General features: G+C 42.1%; 1 protein-coding gene across 2 annotated transcripts in view; it reads left to right on the top strand.

The window, feature by feature from the left end:
- SPTLC2 (serine palmitoyltransferase long chain base subunit 2) overlaps window positions 1–26,526 on the top strand; it is a 97,776-nt gene that overhangs the window by 65,624 nt on the left and 5,626 nt on the right. The window contains exon 10 of one of the 2 annotated variants that reach the window (XM_008138784.3): window positions 25,020–25,155. In XM_008138784.3, coding sequence (XP_008137006.1) covers window positions 25,020–25,155 — 136 coding nt within the window. Of the gene's footprint in view, window positions 1–19,732; window positions 19,829–25,019; window positions 25,156–26,526 lie in introns of those variants that run through there. The other variant, XM_028141311.2, reaches the window with a different exon arrangement.

Below are 26,526 nucleotides of genomic sequence, written 5' to 3' on the forward strand. Positions count from 1 at the left end.
AACTTTATAGCCCAGCCTCTGTTTTGTTTGTTGAAGAATAACTTTCTAAACCTTAACATGGTTCGAGTTGCATTTCTTCCCTCCCCCCCCCCCCCCCGTCCCCCCAATTATTTCTGAGGACTTTATCTGGGAGACTTGAGCCCAGCTTTTCATCAGCTTTATTGTTGTTCATTGCTATAAGAATACTTAATACATATAAACAAGTGACAAGTTAGATGGCCTCTGTTCTCCTTTAAGAACTGTTACAATGATGGCTTGCCAGATTTGAGAGCTTTCTGAAGAAGAGTTGATTTATTTTTTAATGGTCACCTATGGTTTTTCTAATTATCTAAATATTTGTATCTTCCTGCCATGTACTTGACAGTGAAGTGAGGTTCAGAAGGACTGCACATTAAGGTGTTCTCTTTCAAGCCCGTTCTCAAACTTTGTCCATGGACCATTTGCATCAGAGTTACTTTTAATATGGTGGTTCCTAACATTGCTCACACATACGAAAGCTTAAAATTTAGTAATAATGCTGATGTCAGGGTGATATCAGGCCCCTTGCAGACCCAATGAGGGTGAGACCCTGGCAGGGTGTTATTTAAAAGCACCCCACATGATTTTACTGCTGGAGAGCTTGTCCACTCTACCAGTCCACCAGGACTTGGTGGTCAAGGCCCTGGTATACCCATTTTAAAGAAAACCTCAGTTAATAATCAAACTAACTTTTAAGAGATTTAAGAATTGCCCTATAGCCCAGCTGGCATAGCTCAGTGGTTGAGCGTCAACCTATGAACCAGGAGGTCACCGTTCAATTACCGGTCAGGGCACATGCCTGGGTTGTGGGCTTGATCCCAATATGGGGGCGTGCAGGAGGCAGCTGATCAATGATTCTCTCTCATCATTGATGCTTCTATCTCTCTCCCTCTCCTTTCCTCTCTGAAATCAATAAAAAATATATGTTATTTACAAAAAGAGGGATAAGGACACATATGTAATACCTTAATTAATAAAGAAAAAAAAAAGAATTGCCCTGTTTTTTGAGCTTGCTTGCATCAAAGAGAACCAAAAAGAACTCTACTGATTGATGGTAATTGGGGAAAGGAAAGGAAATCTGAAGGCAAGATGTATGATCTCTTTTTTAAAAAATAAGGGAAATGTTGACTTCTGGAGCAGGACTTTGGTGGTAAAGCTAAGTTGCTAATTTTCATTGTTTTTGGAAATCTAAATGCCTCGATGCTTCCTTCTGATGATTCTTGCTGAATGAATTGGTGGCATACATGAAGTTCAAAACCAATTAGGGGAGGGAAAAAAGAAAGCTAAGGATTCAGAGATCTATGGTCAGGCTTCTTAAGGCTCATTGGAATTACCTTTTGTTTTACTTTTTTTATAGAGTATTAGTTATCCAGAATCTCAAATTTTCTAGTACATAACCTACAAATGGCCTTGCCCACTATAAACTTTAAAAAATTTTTCAATACTAATCATTTTGTGAAACTCTTTATTGCCTTGCCTTCTACCTCTAAAACTATTGGTTGCATTCTAATCCTAGCCTTTATTGCCTTATTTGTTAATAGCCTTCTTCATCTGAAGGTGGATGCTTAACCACAGTACACATATGTCCTCATCCTTTTAGTTCTGTCTAAAAGTGTCCTGTGATATTTTCCAGCCCTGAAGGGGGATGGTAGGATCATCTTTGGACAAACTAAGACTTTCTGTCCTGCTTGTGAGCTGGTAGTTTAAAATTCAGTGCCTTAATTTTTCAAAGGTACTTGGCCTCCTTTCTTCCTTTGTTTAAGAACCTCTGTTTTTGGCTGTTCATTGGCAACCATTCTTTTAAACTCTTGATTATATTGAATCAACAACTTTAAGCCTTGGCCCCTGCTGCTTGTCGCACATCCTGCGGCTGTCCTCAGGAAATCCTATTTTTTGGCATTGAAACTAATTAAAGGATTAAGCTACTACTAGGGAGGGGGTGATAGACTGCTTGTGAGAGAAATTTACTGTGCAGGGCTTGGTGCTAACAAAGGCTGCTCTAGTTGCAGATGAGAGAAATAGCAATAGTAATATGGGAAAGTAGATTAAAATAGTTGGACACATTCTTGTTCAGAAGTAAAAAACAAACAAACCCAAGGGCTGCTTTAAAACAGTATCTCTAGGGTAGGGAGAGGAGTCTGATTTGATGCTCATCAGCTTGACAATCGCCCACACTGAACACTTTCATAGTTGTCCCCAGTCTAGCCATACAAGAACTGTCTCTAAGAAATGGTAAACCTAGTTCCCATTCATTTTGCGTCAGTGTTATAAAGGTACTGAACTCTTGCTGCCTAGAAGTTGCTTATAAATAACGCTTTTACGAGACTGTTCACTGAATCATGAACATTTCCAGTGCTGTTTAGCTGGTACGTAGGGGAAGGAAAGGTTACCCTGGGGTGAGCTCCTTGTTTTTCCAGTTTTGCCTATTGCGCCGGGCTTTCCACCTTGATGACCTGTACCTGGCCCATCGTCCTTGCTCTCTGCTCATGTCTAGCTAAGTGCCTATCATACAAATATGGGACTTTTAATACCACATTTAAATTGTTCATTTATTCATTCATACTTATTTTGTTCATAAAAGCAGTACATACACCTTTTCAAAAACCCAAATATTACAGATACATGTCACAGAAAGAAACAGTTCTCTGTGATCTCACTAACCAGTGTCAGTTGTTTGGCATATAGTCTACAGATTTCTTCGTGTGCGTGTACTTATATACAAATGATTTTTATTACTGCTGTTACTTTTTATTTTTTTAAATATATTTTTATTGATCTTAGAGAGGAAGGGAGAGGGATAGAGATATAGAAACATCAATGATGAGAGAGAATCACTGATCGGCTGTCTCCTGCATGCCCCCCACTGGGGGATTGAGCCCACAACCTAGGCATGTGCCCTTGGCCAGAATCGAACCTGGGATCCTTCAGTCCTCAGGCCGACGCTCTTATCCACTGAGCCAAACCAGCTAGGGCAACTGCTGTTACTTTTTAGCAATAGCTTTTAATCAAGCCACTTGTTTAGGAGAGTTTGATAGTAGGTTTTTATGGGAGGGAGGGATGAGAATATTTATTGCCTTTTCAGCAGTTATTGGGGATTTTTTCATAATAGGGTTGTTAGAATTTCCTCCATAATTTTGGCAAGAACAAAAATAGATGAGTTCTATTTGAGCACCCCACTTCCCCCAGTGTTTAATAGCACTTATGAATAACAAAAGAGAAGGAAATCACATTGTGAGAGGACCCTCAGTTTGTAAATTCTCCATAAGTGGGGTGCTAACAATGCCTAAATAAGTGATAAATATCTAAATTGACTCTTGTCATTATGGTAAGTGAAGTGTCCCATATTGTTCCTGCATTTTATGTGCATACTTCCATCTGCTAGCACCCCATATAAGGCTGATGTGTTTCCACATTAAATCTGTCTGAAATACTTTTCTTTTAAAAATTTTTTTTCTTTTTATTCCTTCCCCCTCTTGTTTTAAGAGCAAATCAGTATTAAATCTAATCAGTTGCCTCCCCCTCCCCCCAGTCTTTGACCAATGAGAATTGCCCTTACAGAACACAGACACTCTTGGGCAGGAGGCTCTTTCTCTATCCCTCCTTAAGCATTGATAGTGTACTCCATGCTGTCTTCTCTTTCTGTGTGTATTTTATGTTCTGACAGACAGTTTTGTCATATGTGCAAATAATAAAGTTATGCCTGGTGTTCAGGTGCACATTTTATCCATTGAGCCAAACCAGTTAGGGCCAGGTGCACATTTTATGACTTCTGGAGGTTTCTTCAAGGAAGGACATAACTAGTAATGAGCAAGAAACAGGATTATTTAGTAAAGACCTTTGATGTTGTATAAAGCATCATAGATGTCACTGCAGCCTGGGTATATTAAGCAGTAATTCTAAGAATAGTAGTGAGAGGAAATACTGGCATTGCCAGAAGTGTTTCTGAGACCTCAGTGTTCTGATTCTGTCTACCTGCATGGACTGGCCCAAATAAATTCACAAGCAGAAGTCTGCAGTATAGAAAGGTAAATAGTTTAATATTGAATTGGCCAATCCGTTGACGGGGAGCAAATGCTTGAGACCTAACTCCTTGATGGCGTATAGATTACAGATTACTATATAAGGCAAAATTATAAGACAATGTGGGCTTTGGGGGTTCAGATTTTGCTGTTTGCTGATTGGTTAGATGTGAACTGGGTACTAAATCATTTCTTCAGGTCTTGAGGTCTTTTACCCGAGTGCCTCTGTCAGGTTTCATGTAGCCAGAGGGTTATTCCACCTGGGACTTAAGGAGCAGAAACATCATTTAGATGAAGATGTTATCTTTAGCCTGCCATTGGTGCAGACTGTGTGACCATTAGTCACGTTCAGGCTACTGTCTTCTGCTGCCCTGGGTGTTGCTGATTATCAGAGGAAAGGCTAGTTCTCCAAGGGGCAAAGATATAGAAAGAAGGATATGATTTCTAGAGCTAGAATTTAAAACTAAATCTCATCAAAGTCATAAAGACCTTTGGTTTCAGAAGCATGCCCATGGCTACATGGGATTCTGTATGTTTAAAATTATTGCAAACATACATGCTTAGTACTGTTACATTTTTGCTTATTCTTGGATTTTGCATGCAACACACATTTTTGGGGCTATGAGCAGATTGTGTGGCACATTCATAATCATAATCTACCATCAGTCGTTTCCCCCTCAGTGGAACTGGCATATATGTACTTATGCCAAAATTAAATGTTAGCACTCAAATAGGTCTTTGTTTAAAATAACAAAATATACTTAAAATTTTAAATAACAAAATATACTTAAAATTTAAATGGAACTTTTCTTAATTATCTGGGTATCATCGCTGCTATACTTCCCTTCCCCCATCTTCACAGTTAATTGAGAATATGTTGTTAAATTTATTTTATTAGCAGACGAGAGGCCTGGTGCATGAAATTCGTGCACGGGGGAGGGGATCCCTCAGCCCGGCCTGCACCCTCTCCAATACAGGACCCCTCAGGGGATTTCCGAGTGCAGGTTTAGGCCCGATCCCTACAGTCAGATATCCCTCTTGCAATCCGGGGCCACTGGCTCTTAACCGCTCGCCTGCCTGCCTGCCTGATTGCCCCTAGCCTCCTCTGCCTGCTGGCCTGATCGCCTCTAATTGCCCTCCCCTGCCAGCCTGATCGCCCCCTCACTGCCCTCCCCTGCTTGCCTGATTGCCCCCTAACTGCCCTCCCCTGCCAGCCTGATTGCCCCCTAACTGTCCTTCCCTGCCGCAGCCTGATCGCCCCTAACTGCCTCTGCCTCAGCCCCTGCCACCGTGGCTTTGTACGGAAGATGTCCGGTCTAATTAGCATATTACCCTTTTATTAGTATAGATAAGAGCTGTGACTATTACATTTTTATATTTTTTGGCTTTCCAAGGTATATTATTTTATTTGATATCTGACCTTTAAAACACCTAGCATCTCCTGTGTTTTGTTTGGCCTATTAATTAGTTTCAGTTATGTTGGGGCAGAAAAAATTTTTTTCTTTTATCCTTCTAAGTTATTTGGCTGGTCTAAGAATTAAATAGAGAAATTAAAAGGAGAAAATCAAATTTCATTACATACATATATGGGGAATACATGCGACCATGACAGATTCCAAAGGCAGTCAGGTAAAATGAGGCTGATAGGCCATTTTGAGCTAAGGAAAAAGGGGTAGTGATTTGGGACTTCAAAGGGAAGGAAGGCAATTCACAGGAAGATGAAAAGAGCAAATGTTTGGTAAAAAATGTTTGCTGGGCCATCCAGGAAACAATGAGACACTGGGAGGAATTTTAACAAACAGACTTTGCTAGGTTCCTCCCTGTCTACCCCTCCTAGTTTATATTACACTACTAGAGGCCTGGTGCATGAAATTCATGCGCGGGCACAGTCCCTAGGCCTGGCCAGCGATCGAAGTGCAAGCATCTGGCATGGAAGGGCAGATCCCAGCTGACCTCTGGGGCCTGGGCAGCATCTGGGTCCCCGGGTCTCCACATGCCCCCCTCCGCCTCAGTCTTTGGGCCACCACCACTGGTCACTGTCTACAGGGCGATTGGCGGGGCGAACAGGCTCCCACCCGGCTCCCTCAGCACCTGAGAGCCAGGTAGCGGCCCCGCCCCCCGCTGCCACTGCTGGTCACCGTCTGCAGGGAGATCGGCCAGGCAATGGGGTGGGCCCCACTTGCACCTGCCTTGGCTTGGCGCCACCTGCTCACCTGCTCCACCATCCCACCGCGGTCCCATTCTCATCAGGGCCCATTGGGCCAGCAGCACCTCCATTGCCACCTGCTGCCAGCGCCAAGTTGCCCACCATGTTCTGCGCTGGCCCCTGGTGATCAGTGCATGTCATGGCGAGTAGTCGAACTCCCAGTTGAGGGGACAATTTGCATATTAGGCTTTTATTATATAGGATACAGTTGACCCATGAACAATGCAGGGATTAGCGACTATACCCCATGCAGTCAAAAATTCACATATAAAACTTGACTCCCCAAAAACTACCGATAACATAAATAGTCATGAACATATACGTATTTTGTATGTCATCTATTATATACTCTACTAGAGGCCCAGTGCACAAAATTAGTACACTGGTGGGGAGTGTCTCTCAGCCCAGCCTGCACCCTCTACAATCTGGGATCCGTCTCACAATCCAGGACTGCTGGCTCCTAACCACTCTCCTGCCTGCCTGCCTGATTGCCCCTAACCGCTTCTGCCTGCCAGCCTGATCACCCTCTAACCGCTCCCCTGCTGGCCTGATTGACACCTAACTGCTCCCCTGCTGGCCCGATCACCCCCAACTGCCCTCCCTTGCCGGTCTGATCTCCTCCAACTGCCCTCCCTGCCAGCCTGATGGCCCCCAACTGCCCTCTTCTGCCAGCCTGGTCACCCCCAACTGCCCTCCCCTGCCGGCCTGGTTGCCCCTAACTACCCTCCCCTGCTGGTCTGGTTGCCCCTAACTGCCCTCCCCTGCAGGCCTGGTTCCTCCCAACTGCCCTCCCCTGCAGGCCCGGTCACCCCCAACTGCCCTCCCCTGCAAGCTTGGTCCCCCCCAACTGCCCTCCCCTGCAAGCCTGGTCCCCCCCAATGCCCTCCCCTGCAGGTCTGGTCGCTCCCTACTGCCCTCCCCTGCTGGCCATCTTGTGGTGGCCATCTTGTGATGATGTGGGGGCAGCCATCTTGTGATGACACGAGGGCGAGACGCCACCTAGGCTTTTATTAGTATAGATTATTACAATAAAGTATGCTAGAGAAAAGAAAATGTTACTAAGAAAATCATGAGAAAAAATTCATTTACAGTATTGTGCATATTTATTGAAAAAGATCCTCATATAAGTAGCCGAAACCGGTTTGGCTCAGTGGATAGAGCGTCAGTCTGTGGACTGAAAGGTCCCAGGTTCGATTCCGGTCAAGGGCATGTACATTGGTTGCGGGCATGTCCCCAGTGGGGGATGTGCAGGAGGCAGCTGGTCGATGTCTCTCTCTCATCGACGTTTCTAACTCGCTATCCCTCTCCCTTCCTCTCTGTAAAAAATCAATAAAATTAAAAAAATAAATAAATAAGTGGACCCACACAGTTTAAACCCAGGTTGTTCGTGAGTCAACTGTAGTTCTCTATGATGATGGCTCCCTTTCTGGAGCAGGCCCTCTATCTAAATTCTTTTCCACACTAGGGGGAAGAGCAGAGGTTCTTCATGAATCTTTTGTTTCCTAAAAAAGTCCTCATGCCAATGAGACACATCTCGAGGTGGCAAATTTTGCCCCATCACAGCCACAATAAGAATTTAATTCATTCAGCAGTCTTCTTTTTTTTTACTATTTACTATGCTCCACCCATGAAAAATGACATAGTATCTTCAGCAGCTTCTTAAGGCAAAGTATTCTGTTTTATGAATTCTCAAAATAACATGTCCTTAGTATTTCTAAATACCTCTTAACCCTTTCTGTGTTTTATTAATTTTATTCTCTGCTTTCTTGGTGTCTGATTAGGTCTTAGAGTTAGAAAAATCAGTTGGCATGCTTTTTCTCTTTTTACTCAAGATCTTTAACATCTCCTTAGAAAACAAAGTATATATATTCATCTATGCCTGGCTTTTTCCAATTTGAAGACAGAAGGATAATACCTTAAAGTATTATAAGTAAAATAATAAAAATAATATAAATCATCTTAGATATGTAAATGAAAAGGAGTTTTTTAAACACCATGTATCAGGCATTTTCATTAAACACTTTACATGCATTATCTCATTTAATCCTTAAAACAACCTTATGAAGTAGATGTAATCATAATCATCATTACTATTTTGCAGATGAGGAAACTGGGGCTTAGGTTAACTGTCTTGGCCAAAGCCATCCATACTGCTAGTAGATGATGGAACCACAATACAAACCCAGATGGTCTAACTTAAGAAATATTTATACCACCAACGAGTCAAACTAAACAAGTTATCGGTGAAATTTAGGAAGATAGTGGAATTATTTGTTCCTCTTTTTCTCAGACCTGCTTTTACTGCTTTGATATATTACATCCAAATAGCTGTTTGATGGTTTCACGTTTTATGACTCTTCCAGATCATTAGGTGAGAGAATCAGTTTAGCCCAGGCAGAGACCAGGTTCTATCCCTGTTATTGTAAGGAATGGTTTCAAAGTTTACATACATTTTTTGGGGACACCCTGTGTATCAAGCATGTTTATAAATTGTAACTCAGAGAGTTGGAGAATGTCAGCTGTGTCCTGAGTTGTCGACTAAGAGTGTGATTTCAGAGAGGAAGGGAGAGGGAGAGAGAGATAGAAACATTAGTGATGAGAGAGAATCATCGATCAGCTGCCTCCTCCATGCTCCATACTGGGGATCGAGCCCGGGAATTGAACTGTGACCTCTTGGTTCATAGGTTGATGCTCAACCACTGAGCCATGCCAGCTGGACTGAATGGCATAATTTTAAGGGAAAAATATATGCATGGAAAGAAACAAAATAGTGGACATTTATTGTATTTACTATCCACTGAGCATGGTTCTAAGTGCTTTTCATTAAATTCCCAGAAAAAAATGTTAGACATACTTCTCCTTACTTACAAAGTGAAGCCCCTGAGAGATACCCAAGGCCATGATTTGAACCTGGGGGTCCAGTGCCAGAATGCTTTTTGTGTATGAGATATTTAATTATTAATTGCCTTAATGTAATGAACATAGGTAATTCCGCTGTGGAATTTAAATTAGTTTGAACACATAAAAGGGTTTTCATTTTCTCAGAATATTTCAACTTGAATGTCTGCTGTGTATTCTTGGGAGAGGTAGGGTGGGCGGAAGGGAGACAGTATTTGCCCTCAGCGTTTGGAGTTGGTTTTGAGGGCACAAGACCACACATGAAAGGCATAAGAACAGAAACAGGAACTTATAAACAAGAGCAAATTAATGAAGTACAAAGTAAAAGGCATGTCTTAAAATGTGCCAGGAATTTTTCCATACCCAGTGTTTTTTACTTCTAGCCGTCATCTTTCACAGTGCTCTTGGTTCTTTTGGAGTATCTAAAGATTAGAAATACATACATATTAGTAGAAAATAACAAAAACAAAATGAAAATGAAAAGATAAATTGCTCATATTTACTGATTTGTGTGATTTTCATCTAAATTGCAGAAAAATTGTCCATAGGAATTTTCATTAGTAGAGTTTTATCTTGACCACCCAAGTAACGGTAGAGAAAGATTTAAGAGTTTAAAGAGAGTTGTGGATTTTTTTCCTCAGAAGTTATCCCATAAGGCTTATGTTTATGTAGAAAAAAAGTAATTGTGGGATAAAATATATTGCATTAAACCTAACACAGGGTGGAAAGATTGGGGATTATTTGCTAATGGGACCTCATTTTTTGGGAGGGGTGATGAAAATGTTCTAAAATTAATTATTGTGATGGTTGCACAACTCTGTAAATATACTAAGAAACTTTGAATTGTGTACTTTAAATGGGGTAACTTGCATAGTATGTGAATTATATCTCAATTTAAAAACAACTTGTAATGAGTTGTGGTAAAATATACATAACATAAAATTTAGCCAATTTTTGGTCCACAATTCATTGGCATTAAGTACATTTTACAATGTTGTGCAACCATCACTACTATCCATTTCCAGAATCTTTTCATCATCCTAGTAATTAACTTTAAATATACAATCCAAATTCAGAAGCAGTAGCTTGACCTACTTAATTTTAAGCCTTTAGACTCTACAAATACTTGCTTATAAAAATTGAGTTTTGTTTCTATAAAGTTTTCTTGCCTTTTCCATTTGTTTTCTCTCAAACCTGCTTTTTCCTTTGTGTTCTCCATCTCAGATAGTGACATCACTATTCATGAAGTGGTCAAAACAAGGAATCCCTATTATTGTATTTTCTGTCCTTCTTTATTCCCTGTGTATTTAATCACCAGAGCTTGTGGATTGTTCCTCCTTAAACTTATCATGATTCCTGTCTCCTTTCACTTGGATTTAATAATCAGACATAGCAGATGGATCAGTCAAGCAAAAATGAAGATAAATAAACAGGGCTGAAAATTAGAATACAATCTATGCAAAGAGTTCCAATAAAATATTTTGACTCCTTGATGCCTTTCCTGACTCTGGTTGGTCTGTCCCTCCTAGACAAGATTCATTTCGGTCTACTTTTGAGATATACTAGTAGTTGTCCCTCGGTTTCTGCAGGATACTGTTTCTAGGATCCTGTGAATACCAAGATCTTTGATGCTCAAGTCCCTCATATCAAATGATGTAGAACAGCCCTGGCCAGGTGGCTCAGTTGATTGGAGCATCGTCCCGTACATCAAAAGGTTTCAAATTCAATTCCCAGTCAGGGCACATTTTAGGTTGGGGGTTCAAACCCCCATTCGGGGTGTGAGGTAGCCAATTGGTGTTTCTCTCTCGGGTCTTTCTCTCATCGATGTTTTTTTCTCCTCTCTCTTCCTCCTTCTCTCTCTAAAACCAATTAAAACATATCCTCTGGTGAGGATTTTTAAAAATCCTATCTAATAAAAGAGTAATATGCAAATTGATCATCACTCCAACACACAAGATGGCTGCCCCCATGTGGACACAAGATGCTGCCACAAGATGGCCTGCAGGGGAGAGCAGTTGTGGGCAATCAGGCCAGCAGAGGAGGGCAATTGGGGGAGAGCAGGCCTGCAAGGGAGGGCAGCTGGGGGGGGGGGGGACCCAGGCATGCAGGGGAGGACAGTTTGGGGGAGACCCAGGCATGCAGGGGAGGACAGTTGGGGAGTTGGGGGGGGGGACCAGGCCTGCAGGTGAGGGCAGTTGGGGGGACCAGGCCTGCAGGTGAGGGCAGTTAGGGACAATCGGGCTGGCAGAGGAGCAGTTAGGTGTCGATCAGGCTGGCAGGGGAGTGGTTAGGGGTGATCAGGCTGGAAGGCAGAAGCAATTAGGGGCAATCAGGCAGGCAGACAGGCGAGCGGTTGGGAGCCAGCAGTCCTGGATTGTGAGAGGGGTCCCACATTGGAGAGGGTGCAGGCTGTGCTGAGGGACAAGCCTCCCCCACCCCCCGTGCATGAATTTTATGCACAGGGCCTCTAGTAAATAAATAAAATGGTGTAGTACAATGCATACAGTCAGCCCTCCACATCTGCAGTAATCCAAGGATGTGAAACCCAGGGTTACGAAGGGTCAAATGTATATTTATTGAAAATAACCTACATGTAAGTGGACCTGCACAATTCAAACCCATGTTGTTCAAGGTTCAATTGTATACTCTCCATCCACTTTCATATCCATTGCTATTGCCATAGTCCAAGCCATCATCTTTCCCGTGTTCTCTCTGCTTCTGTCTTTGAATCTATTCTAAATATAGCACTTGGGGTAATCTGGTTGAAATGTAGGATATCATAGGAATCCTCTGTTGAAGAACCCTTCCAGGGGGTTCCTTATACTTCTTTAACTCATATAGTGAAGACTTGTGAGGCCCTTGTGATCAGGCCCTTTGTTGACCTCATCTATTCCACCCCATCCCCTCCCTCCCTCAACTCCATTCACACTGGCTTACCTGGCCCTTAAAAATGCCAGTCATGCACCCAGCCAGCATGGGTCAGTGGTTGAGCGTCAACCTGTGAACCAGGAGATCACGGTTCAATTCCCAGTCAGGGCATATGCCCGGGTTGTGGGCTCGATCCCCAATGTGGGGTGTGCAGGAGGCAGCCAATCAATGATTCTCTCTTATCATTGATGTTTCTCTCTCTCTCTCCCTCTCCCTCTCTAAAATATATAAAAATATGTTTCAAAATGCCAGCCTTGGTGCTTTATGGAGATAGCACCCAGCTCATTCAGGTCCTTTCTCAAGTGCACTTGGATGAGGCATTTATCTTTTTGTTGTCCATCTCCCACACTGGAAAGTAAGCTCCATGCAGGCAGGAGTTTTTTCTCTTTCATTCTATACAAAATAACTAAGGTCCAAAACAGTATCTGGCACACAGAGGGTAGATCTCAGGATATATTTAGCGTCTGCTTGTCTAGCACAGGATACATTCTCCCCTTTCTATGTAGTCTTCCTGGTGAGATTTTTGCCTTTGGTGTAATGGTCTCTATACCACTTTTAATCTCCTACTAGAGGCCCAGTGCACAAATTCGTGCACGGGTGGGGTCCGCCAACCCGCCCCTAATGGTAGGGGGCCAATTAGGGGGGCGGCCAGGAGAGGTTGGCTGACTGCCCCCACCCGGCCAGCCCCCCCCTCGATCGGCAGGGGCGGCAGGCAGTTGGTATATGTCCCACCGGTCCCCCAAGATCAGGAACTGCACAGGCGCCCCTAGAGCACCAGCACCATGCATTCTTTCGCACGCTCCCTCAGTCTCCTCCGCGAGCTTCAGGGCCACAGGAGGTGTGGTGCTTCCTGGGAGTTGTAGTGTGCTTCCTCCACAAAGGGCCCTCCTGTTTCGGAGAACTACACCTCCCAGCATACCCCGCGCAAGGGCACCAGGCGCTTGCCCAGGTCAGCCTTATCCGTCAGTGCAGAGTGGAGGGCCCGGGAAGCCGTCTGAGGCGGGAGGAGGGAATGCGCTTGCGTGCTGGGCCAATCTGTCCTGTTCATCCCAATCATTGTAAACAGGCGAGGCAGGGCGGGGCGAGAATGGGGTGCCCGAGGCCAAGCAGGGGCGCAGTGCAGGAGGAGGCTTAGGTGGCTGCAGCAGCAGTGTGAGTGCGAGGGGGCAGTTGCACGGCAATGGGCACAGGTTAGTGAGGGGCAACGGTGGCGTGCAGGGTTGCAGTGCACCCCCCTCGAATGCCCAGGAGCCCTCTCCGCACCTGCCTCGCAGTAGCATCTGTCAGGCAGCCTGCGGGCTGGGCTGGAGTTGGGGGTGAGGAGCGTGGCTGCTCCTAGTGGAGGTTCTTTTAGGTAGGCTTTTCCTCAGTTCTCACACTCTTTGCTGTGTGTTCCTCACACTTGCTGGCCAGGCCTCCCTTGTGGCAACCTTATTTGTAATTTGGTGCTCTTGAGGTCTGGAGGAGCACAGCCAGGAACTAAGCCCCTCCCCCCTGGGGCTCCAGGCCTCAGGGCAGCTCTTGGGCACCTCGAAATGGGAGAGGGGGGCCGATCAGGGATAGGGCCGACTGGGAAGAGGGGCCGTGGGAGTTTGGGGGGGCCCAGTAGGGCTGGTTGGCCGCCGCAGTGTGCGTCATAGCAACCAGTCACTCCAGTCATTCTGGTTGTTCTTCTGTTCGGTCGCTGGGCTTCTACATATATATACTAGAGGCCTGGTGCATGAAATTAGTGCATTTGTCGGGGGGTTGTCCCTCAGCCCAGCCTGCACCCTCTCCAATCTGGGATCCCTCTCACAATCTGGGACTGCTGGCTCCTAACCGCTCATCTGCCTGTCTGCCTGATTGCCCCTAACCGCTTCTGCCTGCCAGCCTGATCACCCCCTATCCGCTCCCCTGCCGACCTGGTTGCCCACAACTGCTGCCCCCGCTGTCCAGATCGTCCCTCACTGCCCCCCTGCTGTCCTGGTCGCCCCTCACTGCCCCCCCCCCTGCTGGCCTGGTTGCCCCTCACTGCCCCCCCCCCTTCTGGCCAGGTCGCCCCACGCAGCCTGCTGGTCAGTTGTTTGGTTGTTTCTCACTAACCCCCTGCTGGCCTGGTCGCCCCACTCAGCCTGCTGGTCAGTCGTTTGGTCGTCCCTCACTAACCCCCCTGCCAGCCTTGTCGCCCCATGCAGCCCGCTGTTCGGTTGTTACTGTGAGGGCGTCGTGACCAATTTACATATTACCCTTTTATTAGCATAGATATACTAGAAGCCCAGCGCGCGATTTGAAATCCACCCTCGAGTCGCCAGTCCAGCCCTGCCTCCCTCCCCAGGCCCTGCAGCAGCCGTGGCTGCTTCCAGTCCGGCCCTGCCTCGCTCTCTGGGCCTGCAACAGCCACGGCCGCTGCCAGTTTGGCCCTGCCTCTCGCTCCAGCCCTTGAAGCAGCCGCAGCCACTGCTGATCAGGCCCTCTTCCAGCGCAGGCACGCAGAGGCCCCTGCCACCCTGCCCCGACGCTGCATGCGCAACCTCCTCCTGTCCGGTCGACCCGTTACAGTGTCCCGGTTAATTAGCAAATTTCTCTATTAGATAAATAGATAGGTAGGTAGGTAGGTAGGTAGGTAGATATCACTAGCAAATACATAAGAAATAAGTGAAATCTTTATTATTTAATTATTTTTATATACTAGATCAGGCATCCTCAAACTATGGCCCACGGGCCACATGTGGGTGTTTTTGCTGTTTTGTTTTTTTACTTCAAAATAAGATATGTGCAGTGTGCATAGGAATTTGTTCATAGTTTTTTTTAAACTATAGTCCGGCCCTCCAACGGTCTGAGGGACAGTGAACTGGCCCCCTGTTTAAAAAGTTTGAGGACCCCTGTACTAGATTATTGAGGTTTTTTTAAGAAGTAGTTTTATATCTTAATGATAGGCTTCCCTGAGGTTTCAAAAATGTTAGTAGCCTCCAAGCTCTACTTTAGTATTGTGTGTGTGTGTGTGTGTGTTTTGTTTGTGTTTGTTTGTTTTTTTAATCCTCACCCAAGGATATTTTCCCATTGATTTTTAGAGAGAGTGGAAGGGAGGTGGGGAGAAAGAGAGAGAGAAACATCAGTGTGAAAGAGACACATCAATTGATTGCCTCCCACACTTAGGATCGATCCTACAACTGAGGTACATGCCCTTGACCAGAATTGAACCTGAGACCCTTCATCCGGAGAGCCAACGCTCTGTCCACTGAACTAAACTGGCTAGGGCTAGTATTTGTTTTTTTAAGTTTCTCTAAGAAACTCTATAGCCTGTAGAAACTGTATGTGCAAAGTTTCTTTTAACTCTTACTTGAGGAACTTATTAACACAAATATGTCATATTTTTCTGTAATTGACAATATTAAATTTGATGAAATAGTTCATTAATATGGAATAAACTAGAGGCCTGGTGCACGGATTCATGCACTGGTGGGGTCCCTCGGCCTGGCCTGCAGGGATCAGGCAGGAACCAGCTCTCCGACATCCCTAAGGGGTCCTGGATTGTGAGAGAGTGGTTCTCGGGTGATGCACCCTGGAATCAGGCTCCCTCCTCTCTGGTTCATGCACTGGTAGGTTCCCTAGCGGCCGACAGCTGCGGGCCGGGTACTCCCTCCCTTCCCCCAGCCTCCTGCTGCCCCTGCTGCCGCCAGCTGGGGCCTCCCTCCCTTCCCCTGGCCTGCCCCACCCCCTGGTCGAACTCCTGGTCAACTCCTGGTCGAGGGGACAATTTGCCTACTATTCTTTTATTATATAGGATAATATGAATAACCTCTGGGCTCCTAAAAACCCCAGAGACCTCAGAAATTTTTTTTTATTACAGTTAGTAAATATCAATTCTAAATGTTCACTTGTCAACCCTACTTCCCCTTTCTTAAAAGAAGTAAAAGTTATTTGTGTAACTGATTTCCTGATTAAGTGGAATCAGGAATCCCAGCAATTCTCACTATTAAAGGATATGCTTGCACATGTAAGGAATGTTCTGTTTACGTAAGGTCTGTTTAGTTTAAGAACATCTTAAGCCCTGGTACAGTCCAGCCTTCCTTAAACTCTCTGTGTATACTCATTGTGCTCAGTTTCCCCTCTTTTAAAATGGAACTCAAGCCCTCTACTTTCCAAACAACCCCATCCCTCTTTTCTAATTCAGCAAAAGTGTTAGTTCTAAGAAAATTATTACTTATTGTCAGAGTTATATTTGACCTTCAGAATTTCAGTTTCCAGTCTTCCTAGAAAACACTTTTTCCCCCCTACAGTTTCAGGAGAACTTTTGTTATACGTTGATACTATGCTCACCCAGAGATGTTTAAGCTTTTTAAATTCCAAATTGACATTTTCCGTGAGCATGACGTATTGGTCCATGCTTTAGTACTACTGTGATGTCATTTAAACTTTTTCTTTGCTGAATAGTTCTGTACTCCATTGCATCCTAAAAGTTTCCGTTATAATGTGCCATAGCGCTACTAAAAGACAGTCTTCCAGTAGGCAGCCTGAACACGATTAGCTTCCAATACTGTGCCAGGCTTCCATCAACCTCTCCCTCTTAGCTGAATATGTACAAGAAACCCCTAGTACTAAAACATCTAGGGGGAAAGGTGACTTTATGGGAATGGAAGTAGATGCAGAGATAGAAAATAAATGGCCAACATTGTCAGATTTGTGCATTTATTCATATGATTATTTTAAAAGGGAAAGGAGGAAAGAGTAAGGCCCAGGCCCTTTATCCTTTCGTTTCCTGCCTTTAACTCTGAAGTGCTGTTTTCATAACACTTCCCCTGTCTTAATTCCTGGAACACCCAACATCAAATATTTTGATTTTTTTTTTTTCTAATTAAACTGAAACAACAAAGGCAAAGCGAATTCCTGAGTCTACTACTGTAAAATCTATATAGTTCTGTTTTGGGCTTGTTTCTTTTGTTTGCATGGTAAAAGGGTGATTATTAAATTGTAGTTGGATATATTTAAGATTATGAATTGAGATACCAGAAGTTTAACCTCATTCTAGTTTTTTTTTTTTTAACATTTTTATTTATTTCAGAGAGGAAGGGAGAGGGAAAGGGGGAGAGAGAGAGAGAGAGAGAGAGAGAGAGAGAGAGAGAGAGAGAGAAACATCAATTATGAGAGAGAATCATTGATTGGCTGCTTCGTGGATGCCCCCCCACTGGGGACCGAGCCCGCAACCCGGGCATGTGCCCTTGACCAGAATCGAACCTGGGACCCTTCAGTCCACAGGCTGACACTCTATCCACTGAGCCAAACCAGCTAGGGCTCATTTCCAGATTTTTAACTGCAGTTGGTTTTCCAAGTATTTAAATTTTTATTTTTATTTAAGTGTTTACATTCATACAGTGAAGTGCACAAATCTTAGGCATTCAATTCAATGAATAAAAACACACCCATCTAACCACCACCTGATTACGGAATAGAATATTTCTAGTATCCCAGAAGACTGTCTTGTGCTTCTTCTAGTCCATTCCTCTTTGCCAAAAATAAACCAATATTTTCACTCTGTATATTAGTCTTGCCCATTCTTGAAATTCATATAAATGGAATCTTACATACAATCTTTTTTTTTTTTAATATATTTTTTATTGATTTCAGAGAGGAAGGGAGAGGGAGAGATAGAAACTTCAGTGATGAGAAAGAATCGTTGATTGGCTGCCTCCTGCACTCCCCACACTGGGGATCGAGTCCACCACCCGGGCATGTGCCCCAACCGGGAATCAAACCGTGACCTCCTGGTTCATATGTCAGTGATTAACTACTGAGCCATGCCTGCCGGGCTTACGTACAGTCTTTATATATAATCCTTCTTTTGAATCTGGCATATTATATTAATCAGTATATCTTTGAGATTCACCCATATGTTGAGTTGGAATAAATATTTATTGCTACCTAGTTTCCCGTTGTTTGACTCTCTTACAGTTTATCCATTGTGCTGATGGGCATTTGGGTTGTGTATTGATTTTGGCTGTTATCAAGAGTGACATTCTTGTACCTGTTTTACCTGTTTTTTTTGGTACACAATTCTGATGGATATATGTACCTAGAAGTGGAATTGTTGGGTCATAGAGTAGGCATACTAGTATGTTCAGGTTTAGTATATCTTTGGTGTTTGTTTTTTTTTTAATTTTAATTGATTGATTTTAGAGAGAGAGAAAGACAGAGAGACAGAGACATTGATTGGTTGTTCCACTTATTTATGCATCCATTGTTTGATTCCTCTATGTGCCTTGACCAGGAATCAAACCCTCCACCTTGATGTATCGAGATGACACTCTAACCAACTGAGCTACCAATCTAGGGCCTCAATATATCTTTCTTTTTTAATGCTATTTTTTAATTGATTTTTTTTTTGAGAGAGAGAGGAAGGGAGAGGGATAGAGAGGTAAAAACATCGAGAGAGAAACATCATTGATTGGCTGTCTCCTGAATGCTCCATACTAGGGGTTGAGCCCGCAACCCAGGCATGTACCCTGACAAAGAATCAAACCCGTAACCTCTTCATTCATGGGTTGATGCTCAACCACTGGGCAACACCGGTCAGACTCAGTGTATCTTTCTTATCAGGAGGTAAGGTGGGTTAGTAGTTGACCTGGTAATATTTAGAGATATAGTAACTGAAGCAAAATATAATTTTCTTATGGTTAGAAATTACTTTCCTGGAAAAGGGGGAGGGAAAAAAGCACTTATCGAACCTAGCATTGTGCTTGCTATATTACATATTTTCTTTGCCTTAAAAGGAGTCTGTACTAAAAGCTTCCATAATTACTATGGGACTAGCCTTTGGAAACATAGTTTGCATGTGATTTGACTTACCTAATACTGTAAACACTTGTATAGGAGGTCTTTAAGATATAAACTCCAGTTTTAGATTATCAGCGGAGACATATTCTTAATATAGGCAAAGTAAACACTGAGGCTATCTGGGCTTATTCTGTTTTTCATCTGTGTGTGTATGTGTGTGTGTGCGTTTTAATTTTTAGTTTTTGATTTTAGAGAGGGAGAGGAGGAGAGAGAGAAATGTCGATTTGTTATTCCACTTATTTATGCATTCATTAGTTGATTCTTGTATGTGCCCTGACCAGGGCTCAAACCCAAAACCTTGGTGTATTGGGACAATGCTGTAACCATCTGAGCTACCTAGCTAAGGCTGTGTTTTTTTTTTAAATGCTTTTGAAGGGAAAAACCACAGGAGTAAAACATGTTCCTTTCTACTCTGCAGTATAATTCAACCAAAGTAATATATATTACAAAAAAAACCCTAATTTTCCAAATAGTAAAACAAGACCTTGGACAGATGGTTAAAGTAAATGATTGATAGTTAATACTTTATTAGACATAAAATATTAAAGAGATAAAAACTATCCACAATGAAATGTTTTTGATAGTATAAATTAGAACATGGCGGTGGGTAGACTTTTTCCATATTTTATCCCACCTCAAGTGCCTTAACTAACTGAAACCATTTTGGGGGCTATCTGTTTTATTTGGGGGACCCTAAATTTAGAAAACCCTTACCTGCTTGAGATTGTGACCTTTAAGAAGAATAGGAGGAGGGGAAAAGAAGTGCTTTGATTTCAGATTTTTCCAGCCCATTATAATTAACTGGAAAGTATAAGTCTGAAGAGTAGCAGTAATTTTATTTTATTTTCCCCAGGAAGGCAGATTATATCAGCATATCCAGGAAATCTAAGAAGATTAGGAGCTGTGAGTTAGGAGAGCAACTCTGGCTGAACATCATTTATATTTCTGTCCTTTATTTTGAAAAAGTTCAGTTAACACCATAAATGTTATTTTTGAAGTTTCAGACTCAAACACACTTTGTTGATTATGTCATGTTATATAAAAGTTCATCAGCTAAATTGAAAATTATACTACTATTTAAGCAGGTGAGTACATGCTATATATTCTTTGAAACATAAATTCTGTGTAAATAGTACTAGAAATAAATGACACAAATTTACTTTTTCATGCCAAGCTGTGGATTTTTATAAAAGAGGTTCTAAAAATGGTTTCATTCTAACAAACCATATTGATGCAGTCTTAAAGGACCACCACAGAGTGAGGTTCAGTTGTAAAGTTCAGAAGAAATTAGTAGAGGTGTTCTCCAAATTGCTCTTAAGCTTTTTATTGCACTTAAAAATAAAGATTTATGTTTGAAAACTAGAGAAGAATGCTGACTTCTTATGTATCCATCTGTGCTCTTGGGCAAGGATAAAGACCTTTTTTTTTTTAAAATTTTTAAAATATATTTTATTGATTTTTCACAGAGAGAAAGGGAGAGGGATAGAGAGCTAGAAACATCGATGAGAGAGATACATCGACCAGCTGCCTCCTGCACAACCCCCACCGGGGATGTGCCCACAACCAATGTACATGCCCTTGACCGGAATCGAACCTGGGACCTTTCAGTCCGCAGACCGACGCTCTATCCACTGAGCCAAACCGGTTTCGGCGATAAAGACCTTTTAAGAGTTATATTTTTTTTTAACAAAGCTAAACATTCTAAAATTAATTTATTTTTTTATTAAGGTAACATTGCTTAAATAGCAAATTTCAGGTATGCAAAAGTCTAGTTTCTCTCCATTACCATATATTTGACCTCCTTTACCCATTTCATCTTCCCACATTCCTTTCCCTATGATTACCACCTTTCTGTTTATATCTATGGGTTTGTTTTTGTTTTGTTATGTTTATTAATTTGTTACTTTTTTGTTTTATATTCCACATGAATTAAATCATACAGGTTTTGTTTTTTTCCGTCTGATTTATTTCACTTAGCATAATATCCTCAACATCCATCCATGTTATCACAAATGGTAATTTTTCATCTTTTTTATGATTGAGACTGTGTGCGCATGCACAGGCATGCACATACCATACCTTCTTTATTCACTCATTCATTGATGGACACTTAGGTTGTTTTTGTATCTTGGCTATTGTAAATAATGCTGCAGTGAATATAAGGGAACATATATCTTTTTTAATTAGTGACCTTATAAGTAGAGAATTGTTTTTCATCTGAATTTATAGCTGCCAAAATGTAGGTTGATAATCTCAAGTCTGATATTCATTAACATATGAAGGATAAATAAATTCTGGTATACCTTTACTAAGGAATACTATTCAGCAATATAAAGGATATATAAGTTGGGAATTTTAAATGCCTCTTCCCAATATCTTCGGGTTGTGTATACATGTGTTAATTTATATGTATTTTCTTTTGGGACTCTTACTGTCAGGGAACAGATGATGAATGGTGAGAGTGAGATTTCCACTTCTTTCATTTAAAAAACCCGAAACCGGTTTGGCTCAGTGGATAGAGCGTCGGCCTGCGGACTCAAGGGTCCCAGGTTCGATTCCAGTCAAGGGCATGTACCTTGGTTGCGGGCACATCCCCAATAGGGGGTGTGCAGGAGGCAACTGATCGACGTTTCTCTCTCATCGATATTTCTAACTCTCTATCCCTCTCTCTTCCTCTCTGTAAAAAATAAATAAAATATATTTAAAAAAACACATTTAAAATGATATAGCAATTAGTGGAAAAGTTAAGGTCTAAATCTCTTAACATTTCTTTATTGATAATTTTTCTTGATATTCTTGGAATATATTTCTTGGGACTTTTAAATAAAATGTTTTTAGTGTATGATAAGAAAATAGCAAGTTGCAAAATGATAAAGTGAGCATGAGAAAAATTAATGTACACTATTATGCAAATGTTCACTCAATTTTTTAGAAACCATCTTTAATGAGATATCATTTACATACAATGAAATTCACCAATTTTAAGTGTATAATTCCATGAGTTTTGACAGCTGTATAGTCATGTAACCATACTACAATGAAGGGATAGAGTATTTTTGTCACCTCAAAAGTTTCCTCATATCCCTTTGCTACCAATCCTTCCTCCATTCCTTTGCAACCACAGATCTGTTTCCTGTCACTGTAATTGTCTCTTTAAATTTTTTTATAAATTAATTCATACAGTGTACTAGTATATAGTCTTTTGTGACTGGCTTATTTAACATAATGCTTTTCTGTTGATTGCATTTTCTCCTAGTGGTAGGTCATATTTTCCCATTTCTAGGAATGTGTGGATTGTTTTTAATATATGTCAGATATATTTCCATTATTGGGCGTTGCATTTTGTTGTATTCCTTTTGATAATTTTGGATTTTGTTCTTGAAATCAATTGGATTCTTTTGAGACTCACTTTTAAGGTTTGTTAGAGTAAGCCCAGCACAACTTTTAGTCTCAGGTTAATTTAGCTCCATTACTAATGTGATTCCCTTCTGAGGTCTTTCCATGTGGGTGAGAGAAAATAAAAACTATTCCCAACTCAGTTGGCTGCATTCTGGTGTATCCTTCCCCGGCCCCTGATGGTTTCTTCTCATACTTACGAAGGTCAGCACTCTGCCAGAGGCTCTCAAGGGGCCCTTCCATAGATCCCCTCATCCTCTCCTATACACTGCCCAACAAATTCTAGCCTCCTTAGCCTCTCCAAGTCCCATCTCTGGTGTCCTCAACTGACAAGACTAGGTTCCCCGCCCTATGCAACAGATTGGGACCTGCTCTTAGTAGCACAGGGACAATCCAAAGGCTCACCTCCTGTTAACGTTCTCAGTCCACTGCCTGTGACCCAGTGCCTGGAAACCATTGTTTTATAGACTTCATCCAGTTTTCTATTGTTTATAGCAGGAAGATAATCTGGTCACTGGTATGCTATCATGGCCAGAGTGGAATTCTCTTTCTTTAAATAAGAGTAAGCATATATTGCTATTTCTAGAGTACATGACTCATCATTCCTTAACATACTTAAATATAACACACTTTAATGTCTGCTTTATTATTTGTAAGAGTTATATCATAATTTTAGTGATGTTCATTAGAGTTCATACTAAGCTAATCTATGTTTGAGCGTTATATTTTGGTCAACTTGAAATTATTTACATAGAGAGTATTAAATTCGGATGATTTGTTAATCCTCACCCAAGGTATTTTTCTACTGATTTTTAGGAAGAGTAGAAGAGAGAGAGGGAAAGACAAAGAGGAACATAAATGTGAGAGAGACACATCAATTGATTGCCTCCTGCATGAGCCCTGACCAGAGCCTGGGGCAGGGAGAAGCCTGCATGCCCTTGGCTGGAATTGAACCCCAGGACCCTTTGGTTCATAGGCCGACACTCTCTCCACCTGAGCCAAACTGGCTAGGGCAATTTGGGGTTATTTGTAGCAAATATATCTAACGTAGCTTCCCATCAATGATGGATAGAGTAGTATTCTAATTCTAAGGAAATATATTAACCATCTGTATTTATGGTTGATTGATTTATCTTTTGAACTGTATGATGTTTGTTTTTTTAATAATAATTTTCTGGCTTCCTAATATATATGAGAAAATGACTGCAAACCTTTTTTTCTTATTGGATTTATTGGGATGACATTGGTTAATAAAAATATATAAGTTCCAGGTGTACAATTCTATAATACATTGTATTGTGTATTCAACACTCCAAGTCAAGTCTCCTTCAAGCATCACCATTTATCTTCCTTCACCCTCTCCAATCTCCCCCAACCCCCTCAGCAAACCTTTTCTTACTTGGGTGTATTCGTAATTAAAACCATCTTTTGAATTCATGGCTTGCTTTCTATTACAGAACAGTTGTTGGGACATCTATTCATAGATTGACCTACCATAATGTCAAAAACAGGCCAAACATTTAGTCACTTAGCAGTTAGAGAAATGTATGTTTCCATCCATTGGTGTTATAGGGAAGATGGACAAAGTGGGATTAAAAATATGGTTTTATATTATTACTAGAGGCCCAGTGCACGGATTTGTGCACTGGTGGGGTCCCTTAGCCTGGCCTGCGCCCTCTCACAATCCGGGACCACTCGGCGATTGTCAGAGAGCCAGTTTTGACCCGATCCCACGGGCCAGGCCAAGGGACCCCACCGGTACTAGGCCTCTAGTATGCATATAAGATCTTTGGTTAATCTCTTCCCACTCTCCCCCCTCCCACCTTCCCTCTGAGATTCATCAGTCTGTTCCATGTTTCGATGCCTGTGGCTTCTGCTCCTGCGTTGAGCTTCTGCCCCATGGTGGTCAGTCATAGCTACCAGTCAGTTGGTTGCTTAGGCTTTTTTTTTTTTTTGTATTGATTTTTTACAGAGAGGAAGGGAGAGGGATAGAGTTAGAAACATCGATGAGAGAAAACATCGATCAGCTCCCTCCTGCACACCTCCCACTGGGGATGTGCCCCAAACCAAGGTACATGCCCTTGACCGGAATCGAACCTGGGACCTTTCAGTCCGCAGGCCGAGGCTCTATCCACTGAGCCACACCGGTTAGGACTGCTTAGGCTTTTATATATGTAAATGGATATGCTGTTGCTGTCTGGTAGGAGTTTTAGGGAAATGTAACATAAAATCAAACTCTTAAGAGGAAAATTTGGGTCTCTATATGGCTCTATCTCTGGTCTTATGTGTAAAATTATTCACAGCACCGTTAGGTGGAATGAATATTAAAGTTGAGAGACCTAGATTCTAGTCTCAGCTGTACCTCTTATTACCATGTGACTACCAGCCAATCACCACCTTTGTGAGAGTCTCCTGATCTATAAAATGAAGATGAAAATAAATATCCTACCTACTGCAAAGGGATGGTAGGCTGTTAAATGAGATGACAATGTTTGAGGGCGCTAATGTGCAATGGAAATATTAGTTGTTAAACTTTGTGCATTACTATAAAATCTGTTGTCAACACCTAGTGTGACAGAATACAAAGCAAGATATATTTATATTTCATACAGCTTGCTGTGCAAAAATATTTTATGTTGGAAAGGAAGAAATAAATAATAGGACTGATAGACAGAATGGAGATGGAGGCGATTGCGATCTTTTTTACTTAATATTATTTTATTTCTCTTCCAATGATTTTCCAGGCAAAGAGTGTATACAGCAATTAGCTGAAAATACCAGGTATTTCAGGAGACGTTTGAAAGAGATGGGCTTCATCATCTATGGAAATGAAGATTCTCCAGTGGTGCCTTTGATGCTTTACATGCCAGCCAAAATCGGGTACGTTTTATTGCACAATACAAACTGGTCTCTCTAGACTTAAGGTTTCTGTGATGTGAGACTCAGGATTAGGTATTTTGTCAGGGAAAATTGTCTTGGCTTCTTCATGTTAACATGTATTTGCTAGATATGCCATTGATTAGTAGATTCCAATTTGTAAAACATGTTAATTTGTTAGTCTTTCATTAAACATACATTTGAGTTTAATGCACTCTTCTGGGGGGTTGAGATAGATCAGCAAACAAAACACAAAAGTAAAAATCCCTCTCCCGTGGAGCTTACGTTCTAGTGGGGCGACAGTCAGACAAACATAATAGATAAGTAAATTATGTCACATGTGAGAAGGTGTTTAGAGCTATGGGAAATACAGAGCATATATGGGGCATTAAGCATGCCCTGTGGGTGGGCAGTTTACAGCATTAAATGGGGTGGTCAGGGTGAGCCTTAGTGGGAAGGGAAGATGACATTGGAGCTTAAAGGAGCAGAGAGAGTTAGCCACTTGGAGAAAGAAGCTTTTGTGCAAAGGCCATAAGGCAGGAACATGCTTAGCCAAGGGAAGAATAGCATGGAGGTGAGTGGAGCTGAAGTGCAGTGCCCATGAGGGCGAGAGGTGAGCCATGCAGTCAGGCCGTGTGATTGCATAATTATCCGAAGTGCAGATTGTACCAGCTTCTTTGGCTTGTACGGTGTATGTATAATAGGAAGCCTTGTCCTAGAATGGCTTCCAGTGTATAACAAAACCAGAAGACATTTGAAAAGCAAATATGAAATGAACCAATATAATTATTTGCAAAGTAATTACATGCAAAATTGTTCCAGAGATGGAAAATAATTCAGATTTGTGAGTTTTGACTGATTCTTAAATATAAAATTGGATAAGGTTTAATTAAATTCATTAAAGGAGCAAATATTTTATTCATCTTTGAATCCCCAGTTACCAACCATAGGCCCTGGCATTCAGCCACTCAGTAATGTTTATTAAGTGAGTAGGAGGGAAAATTCAATCAGGGAACCTGGAAATATGGTGATTCCTACGATGATAATGAGGGGGAAATTGGGCAGAGGTGCTCACTTAGGCAAAAAGAGGAGTTCAGTTTTCAACAGGAAGTCATATGGGCAGTTGGCCCTGTGGCCTTCAGAAGCAGTGGTGGAAATGAGCCAGGCAGAGGTTTAGAATTTTCCTCATTCTTGAAATGGAATTATCATGAATAAACTGGAAGAGTTATTCCGTCTGGAAGACTGACTGAGTCTAGAACCCTTTCTTTAGAGAGGACTGTGTCTATTTTGCCCCAGTGAAGCTGACTGTGTACATCATAATTAAGACTTAGAGAGAGTGAAGCAGAATGGGAATAAGTCACTAGACAGTTTGGG

Source organism: Eptesicus fuscus, chromosome 5 (assembly GCF_027574615.1).
Source record: "Eptesicus fuscus isolate TK198812 chromosome 5, DD_ASM_mEF_20220401, whole genome shotgun sequence".
In the NCBI taxonomy this organism is placed as follows: Eukaryota; Metazoa; Chordata; class Mammalia; order Chiroptera; family Vespertilionidae; genus Eptesicus; species Eptesicus fuscus.